The sequence below is a fragment of the Hypanus sabinus genome, chromosome 8 (assembly GCF_030144855.1).
Source record: "Hypanus sabinus isolate sHypSab1 chromosome 8, sHypSab1.hap1, whole genome shotgun sequence".
Lineage (NCBI taxonomy): Eukaryota > Metazoa > Chordata > Chondrichthyes > Myliobatiformes > Dasyatidae > Hypanus > Hypanus sabinus.
The window spans coordinates 12525228-12545941 of record NC_082713.1 but is presented as its reverse complement, the minus strand read 5'-3'; the positions used below and the strand labels follow the sequence as shown (position 1 = coordinate 12545941).

Here is a 20714-nt window from a genome sequence, read left to right as displayed (position 1 = left end):
AGGGAGGGACATGTTCAGAACAGCTTTGTGGGCCGAAGGGCCTGTATTGTGCTGTAGGTTTTCTATGTTCCTGTGTTTCTATGTAAAGCAATGCTTGGACTGTGCAGATGCAAAAGAATATTAGAAGGAACATTGGCAGGAGGCAAGAACTGGCATCAGATATCGCCTGGATTCAAGAAGTCTTAAAAAAGCTTAACACCAACCCAGACAGATTTTATTTGATTGCTGAACTCAAGTTTTCCACTGCTTCAATGCAACGTAATCCTGAAAACGAGTTTCACTATGTTTTAAATATAATTACCACAGGTATTATTTTGTGGGTCGAGGATGGAGATATGTTTCCACCAAAAGATGTATAACATGCTCCTTCCCTTCGCTAGTCTGCAAGTTATACTTAACCAAGTTGTAGTGTGGGTGTAAGTGTGTGTGTCTGTCTGTTGATAAGTGTGTGTGTATAGGTGCGAGTGTGTGAATTTAAGTGTGTGTTTGTGTACAGGGGTTTGTGTGTGTGTGGATGTATGTATGTGTGGGTAAGTGTGTGTGTGTGTGTGTGTGTGTGAGAGAGAGAGAGAGACAGAGAGAGAGAAAGAGAGTGAGTGTGAGAGAGAGAGAAAGAGAGTGAGTGTGAGAGAGAGAGAAAGAGAGTGAGTGTGAGAGAGAGAGAAAGAGAGTGAGTGTGAGAGAGAGAGAGAGAAAGAGAGTGAGTGTGAGAGAGAGAAAGAGAGTGAGTGTGAGAGAGAGAGAAAGAGAGTGAGTGTGAGAGAGAGAGAAAGAGAGTGAGTGTGAGAGAGAGAGAGAGAGAGAGAAAGAGAGTGAGTGTGAGAGAGAGAGCGTTTGGATTGCTTTGTGGTGTATTGATGTGTGAACTGTGGTTGTAAGTCCTTATGGGTGGCTGCATGTGTATGTGGGGAGGGGTGGGGCATGGGTATGGCGATTGAGATCACTTGGCATTATTAAACTAGAGCAGTGTCTGAAGTGGTTCTTAAACTTCTCAAGAGGATCAGTGGAGAAATGCAGAGCAATATCTTCCACTTAAGCAAAATACTCATTCATAAATCCAGTCAGAACTTAGGAGAAACATCCTTTTCTCCAAGAGAATAGTGAGAATGTAGAATCATCCCTGTATTTAGTTGAGGGAAAGAAGAATACATCTAAGGCAGAAGTGGCCAACCTGGGGTCCATGGACCCCTTGCTTAATCAAATCAAGTCAAGTCACTTTTTATTGTCATTTCGACCATAGCTGCTGGTAGAGTATACAGTAAAAATGAGACAATGTATTTCAGGACCATGGTGTTACATGACATGGTACAAAAACTAGACTGAACTACGTAAAAGACAACCCAGAAAAAAAACTACCCTAGACTACAGACCTACCCAGGACTGCATAACATGCACAAAACAGTGCAGGCATTACAATAAATAATAAACAAGACAATTGGCACAGTAGAGGGCAGTAAGTTGGTGTCAGTCCAGGCTCTGGGTATTGAGGAGTCTGATAGCTTGGGGGAAGAAACTGTTACATAGTCTGGTCATGAGAGCCTGAATGCTTCGGTGCCTTCTCCCAGATGGCAGGAGGGAGAAGAGTTTGTATGAGGGGTGTGTGGGGTCCTTCAAAATGCTGTTTGCTTTGCGGATGCAGCATGTAGTGTAAATGTCCGTAATGGCGTGAAGAGAGACCCTGATGATCTTCTCAGCTGACCTCACTATCTGCTGCAGGGTCTTGCGATCTGAGGTGGTGCAATTTCTAAACCAGGCAGAGATGCAGCTGCTCAGGATGCTCTCAATACAACCCCTGTAGAGTGTGATAAGGATAAGGGGGTGGGAGATGGACTTTCCTCAGCCTTCGCAGAAAGTAGAGCCGCTGGGCTTGCTTTGCTATGGAGCTGGTGTTGAGGGACCAGGATATTGATACATGGCATAAAAAAGGTTAGAAACCACTGGTGTGGGGGGACTGGAAGGATTATTGTGGTTGAAAGGTAAGAGGAAGAAGAAGGGGGTAGGGTTAGTATGAACACCTTGTGAAAACTGCTTGTCACACTTTGAGCTTTGGCCTGTATGTCAGGTACCCAAACACCAGAGTTCAGCCAATATTCTTCTGTAAACATGAGAGGACACAATTTTAAGGTGCTTGGAAGTAGGTACAGAGGAGATCTCAGGGGTAAGTTTTTTTACGCAGAGAGTGGTGAGTCTGTGGAATGGGCTGCCGGCAACTGTGGTGGAGGCGGATACGATAGGGTCCTTTAACAGACTCCTGGATAGGTACATGGAGCTCAGAAAAATAGAGGGCTATGGGTAACCCGAGTTAATTTCTAAAGTAAGGACATGTTTGGCACAGTTCTATACTTGAAAGGGAAAAAAAAGAATTCTTGGGTCAGGATCACAAGCCAAAGTCAATCACTGAAGTCTTGAGAGCCCTCTACACATTTCACCCAGTTTAGATTACAGACAAAACGAGTGAGATTTTTTAATTTAAAAGAACTCAGCCCAGTGGTACTCACGATTTTTGTGGCGCTGACTTGGTTGGAGGTTTCCCTTGAACATCACACCGCTCTGTGAAGGACCAAACGTCAAGAGTGTCAGGTCTGTAGTTGTTTTACCCAGAACCTGTCTACAGTTGTTGTTACAGCCCTTGAAATTCTACTGTTAACATGCTGTGACAGATAATTCCTCATCATAGGGAAATGATCCTTCCATCATCAGAAAACCAGCACCATGCAATTAACATTCCAACGTTAAGTTTAATTACAGGCAAAACATTAAATGGCTTTCAAAGGAAAAATGACAGTAAAGGGTGACCTACTTTGTCCATTGTACCCAGAGGTTAGATGCTGAGAATCCTATAAAATAAAGAACAGGAGGTACATTAGAGCATGCTCCCTAACCACTACAGTGCAAGCCAAGATAGGTAAGAATGTATTCACTTAGATTCAATACATTGAAATTGCAGAAATTAATGACTGATAATACAAAAGCAATTAAGCAGAATACAATGGCATTGTGTTGGAGTGCTTGTGTTGGATAATTAGCTGGACGAGTTGGAACTAAACACACAATTTGAACAGAATGGGAAAAAGATCAGGTTGATAAAATATTGCTGATGAAAGAATCACATTTTATGTCTTCCTAACAATGTCTCTCTGTAGTATTTAATGCAGTGCCTATCACTACAAAGGGCAGGCTGTCTTGTGCTTTATCCAAAGGAATTCCATAGTCCTGTTTGTATGGTGACAAATGGAAGTCTCATATATCCTGGTCAAAAATCCAAATTAAATGAAAGAAGGGGCCAAATTAGACTCAGAAATGAAGCAACACACACAAAAAGCTGGAGGTTAGGCAGCATCTAGGGAGAGGACTAAATAGTCAGTGTTTTGGGCTGACTCTATTTACCTGGATTTAGCAATTAAGTGTTGGCTTAAATCAGGGAGAGAGTTCACGGGCAGAATTGTTGCTCATACCAATTCAGAAATGAGCAGGAATTCCGCTGGGAGAGATGCAACCAAATATCCCATACACTTGATACCCTTTCATATTCTTTAGAGACATGGAAAATTACAACACAGAAAAAGGCTTTTTAGCCCATCTAGTCCATGCTAAACCATTTAAACTACCTATTCCTATCAACATGCACCAGGACCACAGCCCTCGATACCCCTACCATCCATAAACCTATCAAAATTTCTATTAAACGTCCTCGTCAATTTTCTCTGTACTCTTTTAAGCTTATTTATATCTTTCCTGTAGGAAAGTGATCAAAACTACACACAATACTCCAAATCAGGCCTCACCAATGTCTTATACAACTTCAACATCACATCTCATCTTTTGTACTCATGTCTTTGATTTATGAAGGCCAACATGCCAAGAGCTTTCTTTATGACCCCATCGACCTGTGACGCCACTTTCGATGAATTATGGACCTGCATTTACAGATCCTTTTGGTCCACCGCACTCCTCTGTGCCTGACCGTTCACTGTGTGAACTGTACCATCTGCTGTAAGCTGTGGTTGCTCTTGTGAAGTCCTCAAACACATCGATCTCAGTGCGATGCTGTCCAGACAGCTGAAAAGGCCACTGGCTGTCGTTTACCATCACTAAATGAATTGCACGTATCCAAGACAAGAAAGTGGGCAGGAAAAGTGAACCATATCCACCCAGCAAACTGCCTTTTCCAAAAGCTTCCTTAGGGCTATTAAAAATAGAAACACAGAAAACATACAGCACAATACAAGCCCTTCAGCCCACAAAGCTGTGCCGAACACGTCCCTACCTTACAACTACCTAAGCTTTATCTATAGCCCTGTATTCTTCTAAGCACGTAGCCATCCAGAAGTCTCTTAAAGACCCTATCATTTCCGCCTTCACCACCGCCGCCAGCAGCCCATTCCATGCACTCACCACTCTCTGCATAGAAAACTTACCGCTGCGTAAAATACTTCATGTAATTTTAAAAGTTTCTTCCCCCAGGCAGTTAATCTGATCAACCTTTCTATTTAGCCACCACAACCCCCTCTACTACCTTAGCACTGCACTGGAAACACCTTTAGCCATTTTCTATAATGCTATTTACAATGGAAATATGTGCTGACATTTATTCACATATTTATGCACATTATATTCAATATCCATACTTTAATCTCTAACTTACTTTGTATAATTATTTATTATTTACAATGGTTGAACATTGTTTCTGGTTGCATGTCCTGTCAACACACCACAGCAAATCCTAATATGCATAAATATATGTGGTGAATAAAGTTGATCCTTGTTCCTTGATGCTGTTCAAAGAATGGAAAGACATGACCATGAAACTGCCCGGAAGGGAAAGATGACACATAGTAGCCCTCATCAGATGATTGCATACCTATGCCAGGGCATGGCAGAGTAACAGCTTGCACAAAGCTTTACAGCATCTCTGATTGGGGTTGAGTTCCCATCACTGTCTGTAAAAAGTTTGTATGTTTTCCGCATGAAAACATAGGTTTCCTCCAGGTGCTCTGGTTTCCTCCCATATTCCAAAGAGGTGCTGTCCTGGTATGTTCTGGGCATGCTACGTTGGCACCGAAGCATGGTGACGCTTGCGGGCTGGCCCCAGCATATCCCTGAACTTTGTGAGTCACTGATGCAAACAATGCATTTCACTATCTGGTTTGATGTTTGTGTGACAAATAAAACTAATCTTTCTTTATCTTCCAATGTTCCTGCTTGATGATAAAACACCAAGGGGTTTGGCAAAGGAGAAAACGCTGGAGGAAAATTCATCATTTCATAACGTACAAAGATATGTTTATATCAAATCTTAGCCAAGCCAAGAGACACTCACCGTGGCTAAATGGGTAATGCGCTGTATTTGGTACATCTGTACAGCACCAAGTGAATGGAGCTGCTATGATTCAGAAGGATGTCAACATAAGGTCCTGTATCTGCCATCAAGTGGATATAAACAAACCCATTATAAAGGGCAAGGGCACTCTTTGTTGTGACCTGACCAATATTTACTCCTCAAACAATATCAGTGGAAGTAGGTTGTACTGATGCCTCGTCTGATTGCTGTTTCTGGAGGATGCTATGGGAAAAATGGCTGCCAAATTTCCCACATTACATCAGCCACTGCACTTTAAGAGGTGGTTTATTGACTGTAAAGTTGCTCCAGGGCAGCATGGGGTTATGAAATGAGTTATTAATGCAACTCTTTCTTTCAATCTAAAGCATTACAGATACAACGAGTTACCTGGGGTGCCGTGACTATGCAGTTAAATCACCAGCCACAGCGCAACTACATAAGATGCAATGTGGATGGCAGCCAACCCTCCAGCGTGCTCTGTGTATCTGTGAGGTCTCAGTGCTCTGGACCAGAATTCCAATTTCCTACCTTTGCTGCATTTTCGTTTCTACATACAGTACACCCAACAAGAACAAAAAGTCTATCTTCTTCTGCCTTCATTATTCCACTTGACAAAGGAACTAACATCATTTTAAAGATTGAAGATTAGCTTTATCTGTCGCATATATATCAAAAGCATACAGTGAGTACTGCATTCAAAATGCTGGAGGAACTCAGTAGGTCAGCCAGCATCTATTAAACGGTCGATGTTTCAGGCCAAGACCCTTCATGAGAGCTGGAAAGGAAGGGAGAAGAAGACAGAGTAAGCAGATGGTGGGAGGGGAACGAGTACAAGCTAGAAGGTGATAGGTGAAGCCAGGTGGGTGGAGGAGGGTGGATGAAGTAAGAAGCTGGGAGGTGATTAGTGGAAAAAGTAAAGGGCTACTGAAGAACGAATCTGATAGGAGAAGAGAGTGGACCACGAAAGAAGGGGAAAGGGGAGGGACACCATGGGAGGTGATAGGCAGGTAAGCAGAAGGAGTAAGTATGGAGTAAGAGTGGGGAATGGAAGAAGGAAAGGGAGGGGGAAACATTATCAGAATTTAAGAAAATGATGTTCATGCCATCAAGCTGGAGGCTATCCAGGCGGAATATGAGGTATTGCTCCTCCAACCAGAATGGCCTTATCCCGGTAGTAGAGGTGGCCATAAAACAGACAGTGAAATGTGTTGGGGACACATATCTCCACTCAATACCACCCTAGCTGTGTGTTCCATCTACCTGTCCTGTGTAATGAAAAAAATCCTCACACGTCCCCTCTGGGAGAAAGATACAGACTGTCTGCTCTACCTAATTCTCCCAGCACCAACACAACATGGCCACAAAAGTTAATCCTTAATGACACATACAACTAATAAAGTGGCCACTGAGTATATGTGTGTGGCCTTCAGCTGACGTACTCCATCCATTTCAAGGTTCAACATATTGTGCAGTCAGAGACGCTCTTCTGCACAACAATATTGTAACGTGAGGTCATTTGAGCTACTGTTGCCTTCTTGTCAGCTTGAACCATGCTGGCCATTCTCCTCCGACTTCTCTCATTAACAGGGCATTTTTGCCCACAGAACTGCCTCTCAATGAATGTTTTTTTTTCATCCTTCTCTGTAAACTCTAGAGACTGTTGTGCATGAAAATCCCAGCAAATCAACAGTTTCTGAGATACTCAAACCACCTAATGTGGCATGAACAACCATTTCATGATCAAAGTCACTTAGATTAATTTTTCTTCCCCATTCTGATGTTTGGTCTGCACAACAATTGAACCTTTTGACCAAGTCTGCATGCTTTTATGCATTGAGTTGCTGCCACGTGATTGGCTGTTTAGATATTTGCATTAAAAAGTTGGTGTAGCTAATAAAATGCCCACTGTGTATGTCTTAGGACTGTAGGGGGAAACCGTGAACCTGGAGAAAATCCATGCTGTCACACAGAGAATGTACAATCTCCTTACAGACAGTGTCAGGAATTCATCCTCAGTCACTCGTGCTGTAATGTCTTACTTTAGCTGCTGCGCTGGGGGTGAAGCTTCTTCAAATATATTCCTCTATTTGCATGAGATTATTGTACTTTTTAAATTTTATTTAGAGATACAGTGCAGAATGAGCCCTTCCTACACAATGAGCCATGCTGGCCAGCAACCCACTTATTTCACACTAGCCTACTCACAGGACAATTTACAATGACCAATTTAATGTAGGCCCTGTTGAAGGGTCTCGGCCTGAAATGTTGACTGCACTCTTTTCCATAGATGCTGCCTGACCTGCTGAGCTCCTCTCTTCTAGCTCTACTGATTACTGAAACCGGGCAGAGCAGACACACCACCTGCTCAATACTCATAAACGAGGGGCAATTTCTGCCCCAGTCTGCCTTAGCTGGGATTGAACAAGATGTTTTCACTACTGATACAGAGAAACACACACAAAATGCTGGAGGAACTCAGCAGGTCAGGCAGCATCTATGGAAATGAATAGGTAATCGATGTTTCAGGACAAAACCGTTCTTCAGGAGTGAGAAAGAAAGGGGAAGAGGCCAGAATAAAAAGGTGGGGAGAGGGGAAGGTGATAGGTGAAGCCAGGTAGATGGGAAAGTTCAAGGGCTGGAAAAGAAGGGATCTGATAGCAGAAGAGAGTGGACCATAGGAGGAGGGAAAAGAGGAGGGGACCCAGGGGGAAGTAATAGCTAGGTGGGAAGAGGTAAAAGGTCAGAGTGGGGAACAGAGGAAGGTATGGAGAAAAATTGTTCACTGGAATTAGAAATCGATATTCATGCTAGTTGGAGGCTACTGTGATGGTTCTACTCTTTTAAATCTTAATTCTGTGTTTTTACAAATTACCTTGCACACCGTAACTGTTGCACACTTTATTCAGCATTGCTATTTGCTTTACCTTGTTCTATCTACCTCAATGGATTATTGTAATGCAGTTAGAGTAATGCTTTACAGGGCCAGCAATTGGGGCTATCAATTCCCACCGCTATATGGAAGGAGTTTTTGTAACTTCTCCCCATAATTGCGTGGGTTTCCTCTTGGTGCTGTGGTTTCTTCCTACATTCCAAAGATGCACATAGTAGTAAGTTGTGGGCATACTATGTTGACACTGGAAGCATGGCAACACTTGCAGGCTGCCCACAGCAAATCCTTGTACTGCGTTAGTCATTGACGCAAATGATCCGTTTCACTGTACGTTTCGATGTGCATGTGACAAAGCTTCACCTACAACCCCAGAATGTGTTATCTCATTAGATGCTGAAAAAGCCTTTGATAGAGTTGAATGGACATATTTATTTAATGCATTGAGAAACTTTAATTTTAGTCCTAATTTTATATCATGGATTAAATTAATATATTATAAACCTGTTGCTTCTGTTCTTACAAATAATTATAGATCCTCTTTTTTTCAATTATCTCGTGGTACGAGACAAGGTTGTCCTTTAAGTCCTTTATTATTTAATATTGCATTAGAACCTTTAGCTATTGCTATTCGTGAGTCTCCTAATATTTTTGGTATTACCCGTAATGAGAAGTTATACAAATTATCGCTTTATGCTGATGATTTGTTGTTATATATTTCTAATCCTAGTAGGTCTATTCCTGCTATTTTATCCTTGTTGGCTCAATTCGGTAGCTTTTCTGGTTATAAGTTAAACTTAGATAAGAGTGAGTTATTCCCTTTAAACGCGCAAACTTTATTGAGTGATAGGATGCCATTTAAAGTTGTTACTGATAACTTTATCTATTTAGGTATAAAAATCACCAAGAAATATAAAGATTTATTTGGACTGAATTTTTTACCTATGCTTCATCAAATTCAGCAACTTACTACAAGATGGTTTCCCTTATTTTTATCATTAGTTGGTCGGATTAATGCTATTAAAATGATGATTTTACCGAAATTTTTATATTTATTCCAAGCTTTACCAAGTTTTATTCCTAAATCTTTTTTTGATAATATTGATTCAAAAATTTCCTCATTTGTGTGGCAAAATAAAAATCCTAGGTTAAGCAAAAGGCAATTACAAAAGTCTAAAAAAGATGGTGGTCTAGCTTTACCTAACTTTAGATTTTATTATTGGGCGAATAATATTCGTAACCTAATGTACTGGAAACTAGATTTGGATTCACCTGTGTGCCCACAGTGGGTAAATTTGGAATGTAGTGAGGTTAAGGGATATTCTATATTTTCCGTTCTTGGTTCTTTTCTTCCTATTGATTTAGCCAAATTCAATAAACAGATATCTAACCCTGTTGTTAAACATACACTACGAATTTGGTTTCAATTTCGCAAATTTTTTAATCTGAAAAACTTTGCTCTGGACAGCCCTATTTTATGTAATTTTTTTTTTAAACCTTCATTGACAGATCAAGCTTTTAGTATATGGAAAAGGAAAGGTATAAAATGTTTTCGTGATCTTTTTTTTGAAGGTACTTTGATGTCTTTTGATCAACTATCCAACAAATTTGAATTACCTAAATCTAATTTTTTTAGATACTTACAAATTAGAAATTTCTTACATAAAATTCTTCCATCTTTTCCTAATTCAACTCCATCGGATTTTTCAGATTTGATTTTTACTTTTAATCCTTGTCAGAAGGGATTAGTAGCTTTTATTTATAACATGATTATGAAGATACAGCCAGAAATATCGGATAGAATTAGACACGAATGGGAAAAAGAACTTCGATGTAATATATCAACAGATAAATGGGAAAAAATTTTACAAATGGTTAATTCCTCCTCTATTTGTGCTAAACATGCTTTAATACAATTTAAAATTGTACATAGAGCTTATATGTCTAAAGATAAGCTTGCCCGATTTTATTCGCATATTAATCCTCAATGTGACAGATGTCACTTAGAAGTGGCTTCATTGACTCACATGTTTTGGACATGTCCCACTTTACATAACTATTGGAAGGACATTTTTGATGTCATTTCCTCAGTATGGAATATCGATTTACAACCCCATTTTATTACTGCAATTTTCGGTATACCAAATGAAGATGGCAATCAGCTTTCCCCTTCAATCAGACGAATGATTGCCTTTGTAACATTAATGGCCAGAAGGTCTATATTACAAAACTGGAAAGAAGTAAATCCTCCTACTATATTTCAGTGGTTCTCCCAAACTATTTCTTATTTGAGTTTGGAAAAAATCAGAAGCACTATCTTTGATTCTTCAATTAAATTTGAAGAAACCTGGGGACCATTTATTCGACACTTTCATATGAATTAATTTGGCCTATTTCAGATCCTTTTCTCTACTTATCCTTGTTCAGGTATGGAGTTCCGGAGTTCTTTTCTTGGCACCTTCATATATTTATAAAGTACTATTATTGCCCATGTTAGTTATAGTTTAGTATTTTTTTTAATATATATTTTTTCTCATATATAATCTCAATTTTTTTTTCTTTTTTTGATGATTATTTTTGTTTTTTTTTCATATATATTTATATAGACTTGATTGATTTATGTACCTTTTGTTGATGGATGTTTTAATAGGATATTATTATCCTATTACTAATGTAATCTCAAGTTTATTGAATCTGTAATCTATTCATTATTATGTGTTGTTTTTTTTTATATATGAAATTTAATAAAAAGATTGAAAAAGAAGAAAGACAAAGCTAATCTTTAAAATCTTTATCTGTACTGAACTAATCTATGAGCTTAATCTAATGAACTAATAGGTAGCATGGTAGCGTAGTGGTTAGCACAATGCCTTACAGTACAGGAGACCCAGGTTCAATGCCTGCTGCTGCCTGTAAGGAGTTTGTACGTTCTCTCTGTGACTCCGTGGGTTTCCTCCAGGTGCTCCGGTTTCCTCCCACAATCCAAAGACGTACATGTCGGTAGGTGAATTGGTCATAGTAAATTGTCTCGTGATTAGGCTGGGATTAAATCGGGGGAATACGGGGCGGCACAGCTCAAAGGGCTGGAAGGGCCAATTCCGTGCTGTATCTCAATGAATGAATGAACAAATCTGCACAGAAAATATGCAAGACAAGCATTTCACTGTACCTCAGTACTGATTCCACTGATCCTGATACCAGTTCAAACATAAAAATGCCTATAAGTATGTACCACCAGGCTCAAAGACAGTTTCTATACCACTGTTATTGACCAGTTCCCTAATATGATAAGACAGACTTGACCTCACAATCTGCCTTACTGATGCACCATCAATAACTCACTCTGAGACGTAAGGCGAGATATCGGCTTTTATTGACTGAAGAAGGAACCAGCAGTGAGTGACCATCATATTACATCCTGGAGAATGAGGCAGAGGATTAGACCTGAATCGCCTTTATACAGGGGCCTGTGGGAAGAGCCACAGGAGCAGTCAGCAGGGGGTGTGTCCAGACAGGCACACGTAGTTCACCACATTCACCCCCCCCTTTGTTTGAAAGAGTCCCCATGTGGCAAAGTTTCTTACAGGTCAAGTCTATCAGGTGGTCGAATCTGTCGCTGCGATCTACGTAGCACCGGCTGTGATTGCACAGACGCCGGCGGCATTGGTGATTGCACAGGAGATGGAAGTTGTGCTGGTTCCAGCTCATGCATGTGCGAGGCACCTGGTATATAAGTGCCATGAGGAGTCCATGTAGGGCCTGGTGAGCGCGGTGTCACCTCGGGTACAGGGTTCATAGTTACTGGAGAGTGTTCAGGGTAGTGGTCTGCTGCACCTGCGGGCGCCAGGTCGCGGATGGAGGCCGTATCCTCCCGCCCATCAGGTAAGACCACGTAAGCATACTAGGGGTTCGCATGCAGAAGGTGAACCCTCTCGACCAGCGGGGAGTATTTATTGCTCCTCACATGTTTCCGGAGCAGCACTGGCCCCGGGGACATCAGCCAAACTGGTAGAGCGGTCCTAGTGACAGACTTCCTGGGAAAAGAGAATAGGAGTTCGTGAGGGGGGGGGGGGTGGGGCCACCATCCGACCACCTGGGCCCTCCAAGGGCTTGTGCTTGGCTCAATGATCCCCTCCCTGAGCAACCACTGCACCGGTTTACAGTCGGGGTCAGGTTGGCGAACAGCAGCGGGGGAGGGACCTTGAGAGTGGAGAGACTGCAAGTGGTGTCGGTAGCGCAGCTGTCGTGTTGGATGGGATGTGTGTGTCGCTGTGTGTGTGTGGTCAGTAGTGATGAAGGCCCGCAGAACTGAGGATTCCGGACAGTGAGTGGTGGGAGGGGCCCGTCGTATACCATAGTCACACCTTCGAGATGGCTCTGGAAGTCCAGCCCCAAGAGCACAGGTGCGCACAGATTAGGCATGACCAGTAGCACAAAGTTCCGATATTCTGTGGCCTGCACCACCAATGTCGCTACACAACCCGCCCGGATGTCTGTGGAATGTGACCCAGAAGCCAAATGGATCTTCTGACTTACTGGCCGTGTTGCGAGTCCACAGCGTTGCACCGTATCCGGGTGAATGAAACTCTTAGTGCTGCCCGTGTCAAACAGGCATCTAGTCCTGTGCCCCTCCACCCGGATGTCCATCATGGACCTTGCAAGCTGGTGTGGGGCGCTTTGGTCGAGGGTTACAGTGGCCAGAATTGAATCGCCGTCGGGGTACCTGGTAAGCATCGGAGGGTCGGGGGCGGGGCATGCTGACGCCGACAAAGATGGCCGCCCACATCCGGGGTACCCGGTCAGCATCCGAGGATCGGGGGCGGGGCATGCTGACGTCGACAATGATGGCCGCCCACATCCGGGCATGCAAGATGGCGGCCCCCATGTTTCACCCGCAGCGCTGCACTCCGCTCGCAGTTTAGACTTACAGACCTTGGCGAAATGGCCCCGCTTTCCGCAGCTGGAGCAGGTCGCTTCTCGCGCTGGACAGTGTTTTCGAGAGTGTTTTTTATGGCCACAGAAATAACAAAGCACAGGCTTCTGACGGGCTGCCGCTGTGGTCGGGTTCGGGGAGCTCGTGGAATCGCGACTGGCAGCGGCGATTTCGCTCGCGGGAGCCGGCGGTGGCGGGGTCTGAAGCGTCCACGGAACCGGCGGGGAATCGCGCGACTGGACAGCGTCGGCGTAGTGCAGCGCAGCTTCCAGAGCATTGGCCGTCTTGATCGCCGAGTGTAAGGTAAGATCGGAGTGTTCCAGCAGCCGCTGGCGCACGAACACTGACCTCAGTCCCGTCACAAAGGCGTCTCGCACTAGCAGCTCCGCATGTTGTTCTGCCGTGAGCGTCTTGCAGTCACAAGCTCGGACGAGCGTCTGTAGTGCTCGGAGAAACTCGGCGCTCGATTCTCCAGGCCGCTGTTGCCAGGTAGCTAAACAATGTCTTGCGTAAACGGCGTTCACCGGCCACAGGTACTGTCTTTTGAGGGCGTCCAGTGCCCCTTCGTAGGTCGGCAGGTCCCGGATAATGGAGTAAACTTTGGGGGTGACCCTCGAGAGTAGAATTCTGTACATAACGGCGGGTTCAGTCGCACGAAGCTCCGCCAAGTATGATTGGAAGCATGCAAGCCAGTGTTCAAAAGCAAGAGCTGCGTCAGGGTCTTGGGGGTCCAAATCCAACCTTTCCGGACGTAAAACGGTTTCCATGTTTTAAAACTTTCAGTCAATAAAATTGATGCACCATCAATAACTCACTCTGAGACGTAAGGCGAGATATCGGCTTTTATTGACTGAAGAAGGAACCAGCAGTGAGTGACCATCATATTACATCCTGGAGAATGAGGCAGAGGATTAGACCTGAATCGCCTTTATACAGGGGCCTGTGGGAGGAGCCACAGGAGCAGTCAGCAGGGGGTGTGTCCAGACAGGCACACGTAGTTCACCACACTTACTACAGCCTTGCACCTTATTGTCTACCTGCACTGCACTTTCTCTGTGGCTGTAACACTTCATTCTGCATTCTGATATTGTTTTACCTTGAATTTTCTCAATGCACTGTTGTAATGAATTGATCTGCACTGTTCCTCAGTATATATAACAGTTTCTCACTGTTCCTCCATATATATGACAATAACAAACCAATTTACTGACTTAAATGTACTTGTTTACCAATCTCAATTTTATGCATTGTAATAAGATCCACTCCTAATTTTCTAAACTTTGTACTCCTAACAGCTAAGAATCCTTAAGCAGCACATTGCATGATACTCTCTGGCAAATGCTGTTTTTTTTAATCAAACCTCCTTATTGCTGTGGTAGATTTTTATTTTCAGCTTCGAACAGCCAGGCCTTATCAAAAAAAAAGTTTCCTTTTAAATTGAACCCCACCCCTGACAAAAGCTGTCCCGTGGCAGGGCCCTACCTTGCTTGGGATCGGGAACTTGGTGGTCTCGGCTTTGCCAGGTGTGTGTATCGCAGTTAAGGGGGGAGGCCACGAATGTGTCATCTCCTGCAGCAGAAAGAAAACAATTTCACAAATCGATTTGTGACCCATTTCACAGCGTGTCAAGCTGCGACCATTACAACAGTCTCCAGTAAACATCTCACTGCCGTAAGCACCCCTCATAATATTAGTGTGAGGACATGAATTGAAATGGAAAACTATATCTTACCGTTACATTTTTGAGTTCATTTTGTACATGCAATGAGTTACAGTCTTAACTCCTATACTTCAAGAAGACAACATAATCACTAAAGCAATTAAAAAAAAGAAAGATTTAACTAAAAGCTATATCCTATTTCTTAGAAATGTGCTGATGATATGGGACACTAAGCTGTCACAGGCATTTTGCATTAATGAGATAACTCTGTACTCAATGCTCCATTAGATGTGTGGGCGAAACGCACACAGTTCTCTGCTGTGTGTTGCTGGAGGCTAATGAGATGCGGTCTCGGAAAACCAAAATCGCTTTGTTCTGAGGAGCCAGTTTTTTTTTCCCGAGCTCAGTCACAGCGTTTCTTTAGTGTTATTAAACATGTTTCTCAACTATTTGATCAACTCACCTAACACCTAAGGAAGCCTGGCTTAAAGGCACTGCTTTCCTGTGCTAAGCTCAGTATTGGAAAGGCTTAAGGACTTGTCAGGTACAGCACTGAAACTATAAAGGTGATTGCTGCACTATAATATCAAATTCAACAGTGTGAAGATAAGTAGAGAATGAGAGATGAACATATACTACTGGTGTTCCTCTTGGGCTTTACCATTTCTTTCTGCTTCCAGTTTTAAATACACAGTCCACAAGTTCAAATGCCTGAAATGTAAGCTCCTTTATTGGGGTGGCAAAACACACATACATCTGTGTTATAAAATGGCATTAAGGGAGGACACAGTCAGTGTAAATGCACTGGAATGTCTTACCTTTGGACCCTTGATCTCACCTCGTTATGATCTTGGCACCTTATTGCCTGACTGCACTCTGAAACTAGAACACTTTATTCTACACTAGTTTATTGCTTTCCCTCGCAGCATTTATTTTGAGAGGACGAGAATATAAAGGCAAGGATGTGATGACTGCAGCTGGAGAATCGTGAGCAGTTTTGGGTCCTTTATCAGAGAAAGGTTGCACTGGCATTGGACAGAGTCCAGAGAAGGTTTACAAGATTGATCCCAGGAATCAAAAGCTTAACTTTTGAGGAGCATTTGTTGTCTCTGGGCCTGTGCTCGAGGGAGTTTAGAAGGATGAGGGGGAATCTTGTCGAACCCTATTTAATACGGAAAGGCTGAAAAAGAGTGGACATGCAGAGGATGTTTCCTATAGTCTATCATCAGAGGGCACAGCCTCAATAAACAAGGACTTCCCTTAGAACAGAGATGAGGAGGAATTTCTTTAGCCAGATGGTGATGAATCTGTGGAATTCACTGCCATGGATGGCTGTGGAGGCCAAGTCATTGGGGACATTTAAAATGAAGGTTAATAGGTTCTTGAGCATTAGGGGTGTCAAATGTTACAGAGAGAAGGCAGGAGAGTGGGGTTAAGAGAGATAATAAATCAGCCATGATTGAGTAGTGGAGCAGACTCGATGGGCTGAATGGTCTAATTCTGTTCCTGTGTTTTATGGTACTAACTCAACACACTGTTGAAATGAATTAATCCGTATGAACAGCATGCAAGATAAACTTTTCACTGTACATCAGTACATATGACAATGTACTTTTGTTTACCAAATCAATTTCAATTCTGATTCCCATTCACTTAGTCATCACTTTTGGTCCTCTGCCTGTTGGCTGTGATAACGTTGCTTGATTCTGAGACATTGGACCAGAGATGAGACTTGTTGGTTGCGCTCAAATCAATTGACCTCAGTTCCCTTTGGCAGCTTTCATAGGTTCATGGTCCATTCTGGGATAAGAGTGTCAAGGCAGTGTAGTGGTTAGCACACCGGTTTAACCTAGGTTCAATTCCCTCTGTTTTTTTTTAAACACAGATGCACAGATCGATCATTGCTCTGAGCAGGAAGTTTTTATGGGACCTGAAAAGTGTGTGGCACTTTAAATGTTGCTCTTTGTAATACGCTTTGGTATTCAGCAAGTGATGTTTTTTTAAAGATGAGCTTCCGACTTCCATTCTGTGTTTATTGTTACAATGTGTAACAGTGTTGTATCATGAAACACTGACAATGTAAATATTTTGAAGCTCTAAGGTGTTTCAAAGTAAAGGTTGTGGTACATTTACTATTTAGAAAACTTACAGATATATTCATTATCACATAATTAATCACAGGGTATTTCACAATTAGCATAGATTTCTAAATTGTATGAACATAATTTCAAAATTATATTAACATTATATAAAAGAAAATTTCAGCAGCACAGCAACAAAGGCTATGTGCGTGGGAGCATTTCAGTTACTGCACGGACGTGCTTTTGAGCAGCTAAGAGTAAGGAGTGTATACGTTCTCCCTGTGACCATGTGGGTTTCCTCTGGGTGCCGCAGTTTCCTCCCGCATTCCAAAGGTTGGAGTTAGTCAGTTATGGGCAAACTATGATGGCACCAGAAGCATGGCAACATTTGCAAGCTACCCCAAGCACATTATCGAACTGTGTTGGCTGCTGACCAAAGAATGCACTTTGCTGTATTTTTTTTGGTATTTTATTCAGAAGTAAAGTCTTTAAGGAGCTCACGGCCTAGGCTAACACTCCTGTGAAGCAGCAAGCTATGATGGAAGTCCTGTTTTTCAGATCAAGGGAGGAGTAGCAGGTCTGTTTCCTGCTTACACAACTGAGAGGATCCCTTGGAGTAACGTGGAAATGAGAAGAATAATTTATCTCTCAGCCAATACCATCAAAATGGTTTCAGTGACACCGTTACTGAGAGGCACTGTTACTAACAGAGAGTAATACATAACTGTCACTTGTTGGTTGCAAACCATTTGGGGGACATTTAGAAGGTGCTAAATAATAATCTTTCCTTTTATGCTCAGTAGGAATCTAACCCAATTCTTTTTGTTGTTGTTTGTTATGATGAAGGAGAAAGGGCTTCAATGTGTCTACCTGACTCCACCTTCAAGGTTCAAAGCAAATTTATTATCAACGTACATATATGTCATCATATACAACTCTTGAAATTTGTTTTCCTGCGGGTATTCTCAATGACTACAGAGAAACACAATAGAATCAATCCCCATCATGGGGAGACTGCCCTGTTATCACGGTTTAAGGGTTAAGGATTGATTTAATTTGCCATATACATTTACATGTATTAGGAGTTTGCTGCAGTGTGTTGGCGTGACATGCAACAAAAAAAACAATTACAAAGAATAAATAATTATTAAAATACAGATAAAGATTAAAGTACAGATATGGAATAAAATGTGCATAAGCACATAAATATCAGCAGTATTTACAATGTAAGCAGGATTATAAAAAAGTGGTTTAAAACATGTACAGTGCACTGCACTGATGGGGGTAACAGATAGAGGGGGTGGGGGGATAACTAGAATGGCTCATCAGCTTGACTATCTGGGGAAAGAAACTTTTAAGATGGTGTGAAGTTTTTGTTTTAATAGCCCTACAGCATTTTCCAGAAGGGAGATTTTTGAAACGACAGTTTGCAGTGGGGTAGTGTCCACAATGTATTTCCAGCCCAATTCTTTGTCCTGGACACATACAAGTCCTACAGTGACAGAAGACTGCAGACGATGACTCTTTGTGCTCGCCTGATGTTGGCTATAGTTTTTGTATATTGTGAGAGGATGATAGTTCTGTCACCCAGGTTCAAAGGGAGAAGGCAACCTTGTTGCTTTGTTCAGTTCTGCACCTACAAAAACCAGAGCTGGTAAAATTGTGCACAATCTCAGGGAGTCAGCAAATTTAAAAATCCAATTAAAAACCTGAACAGTTTTATGCAAACTGACGGGTTTGTGAAAATAGCCAGCTCAAAGATATACCCTTGCCTACTTTTAAGCAGCTGAGGAATTTTTCTTTATTGCCATACCAAGATGTTCCCTGGTGGTCTAAAATTTACAAAAAGCACAAACCCACTCATTCATTACTGCCTCTTCTGGAGTTTTAAACCAGACTGACTTCAAATCTGCCTTCAAGTATTGGCATAAATCATGACATTGCCGTGAAAGGGTTAAACAAAATCTTTGTAACTGAAGGGAAGCAGTCTTGGATAAAATCCCAGCACTGAACAAACAAAGGCACTGGCCAAATCGGGCAGCTACAATCCATCTTCCACTGCTGCAGACACATGTCAGTGAAAACAGTCAGCGAACTGTGTATCACTGAAGGTCACATTGGCCCACTGGAACCTGATTTCAACTTTCCCTTTTGCAAGCTCTGCAGACCACATCACAGCCAGCAAGCTTGAAACCACCTGAGTAGAAACATTAACCTAGTGCCATGTTTTATTTCTGAGGTTGCCCCACCATTTACCTCCATGAGGGGTTACCCATCATCTTTATCCAAGACTGTTTAATGTCACTTCCTGTACTCAAGTGTAAAGGAGAATGAAATAATTGTTACTCCAGAGCTGATGCAACACAAAAAAACCGACAAAAGATAAAGAGCACAATAATAATTTTAAAGAAGCACAATAAATATAAAACTATCAGACCATAAGACAGAACAGCAAAATTCCAATTTAACACAATTTTATCTTGGGTGATCCATTTTCCCTCTCACCCCCATTCTTCCGCCATCTCCCCATAATTTTTCATGCCCTGAACTATCAAGAACGTATCAACCTCCACCTTAAGTACACCCACTGACGTTGTCTCCACAGCCCTCTCCAATGTCAGCACATACCTTGTTAGATAAGGGGCCAAATCTGCAAACAGAGCTCCAAGTGAGGCCTCAGCAGTGCCTTATAATATAATATAAAACCTCGGCATTACATCTTTGCTTTTATATTCCAGTCCTCTCAAAATAAATGCTGATTATGCATTTGCCTTCCCCAGCACCGACTCAACCTGTAGGTTAACATTTAGGGAATCCTGCAGAACTCCTAAGCCCCTTTGCATCTTGCATTTTTGAATCTTCTCTGTGTTTATAAAATCGTCTATGCTTTTATTCCTTCTACCAAAGTGCATTACCATACACTTCCTTACACTATATTCCATTTCCCATTTCTTCGTCCATTTCCCTAATCTGTCTGAGTCCTTATGTAACCTCTCTACTTCCTCAGCTCTACCTGACCCTCCATCTATCTTCATATCATCTACAAACTTGGCCACAAATCCATCAATTCAGTTATCCAAATCGTTGACATACAATATAAAAAGAACTGGACCCAGCTCTGACCTCTGTGGAACACTACAATTCACCGACAGCCAACCAGAAAAGATTTCCTTTATTCCTTGTCATTGCCTCCTACCAATCAGCCAATCATCTACCCATGCTAGTAACTATCCTGTAATACCATGGGCTCTTACCTTGTAGGCAGTCTCCTTGGCGAAAGCCTTCTGAAAATCCAACTACACAACATCCACCGACTCTCCTTTGTTTATCCTACTTGTTATTTCCTCAAAGAATTCCAACAGGTGTGTCGGGCAAGATTTTCCTTTGAGGAAACCATGCTGTCTATGGCCCATTTTATCATGTGCCTCCAAGCACTCTGAGACCTCATCCTTAACAATTGACTCCAACATCTTCCCAGCCACCGAAGTCAGGCTAACTGGCCTATAATTTTCTTTCTTCTCCTTCCCCCTCTCCTTGAAGGGTGGAGCAACATTTGTAATTTTCCAGCCATCTGGAACCAGGCTGGAATCTATTGATTCTTAGAAGATCATTACTAATGCCTCCACAATCTCTTTAGCTACCTCTTTCAAAACACTGGGGTATGGGGGTCCAGATCAATTGCCTACGTTCAGACCATTTGGTTTCCCAAGCAACTTCTTCCTGGTAATAGCATCTAGACTCAATTCTGCCCACTGACACTCTTGCATTTCTAGTGTTCTACTATTGTCTTCCACAGTGAAGAATGATGCAAA

General features: G+C 42.3%; 1 protein-coding gene across 6 annotated transcripts in view; it reads right to left on the bottom strand.

Moving 5' to 3' along the window:
* Positions 1–20714, bottom strand: part of aff2 (AF4/FMR2 family, member 2) — a 690205-nt gene that overhangs the window by 239318 nt on the left and 430173 nt on the right. For all 6 annotated transcript variants that reach the window (XM_059976692.1, XM_059976694.1, XM_059976693.1 and 3 more), the window contains 3 exons: positions 14644–14730; positions 2801–2837; positions 2499–2550 (listed from right to left, as the gene is read on the bottom strand). In XM_059976692.1, coding sequence (XP_059832675.1) covers positions 2499–2550; positions 2801–2837; positions 14644–14730 — 176 coding nt within the window. The remainder of the gene's footprint in view (positions 1–2498; positions 2551–2800; positions 2838–14643; positions 14731–20714) is intronic.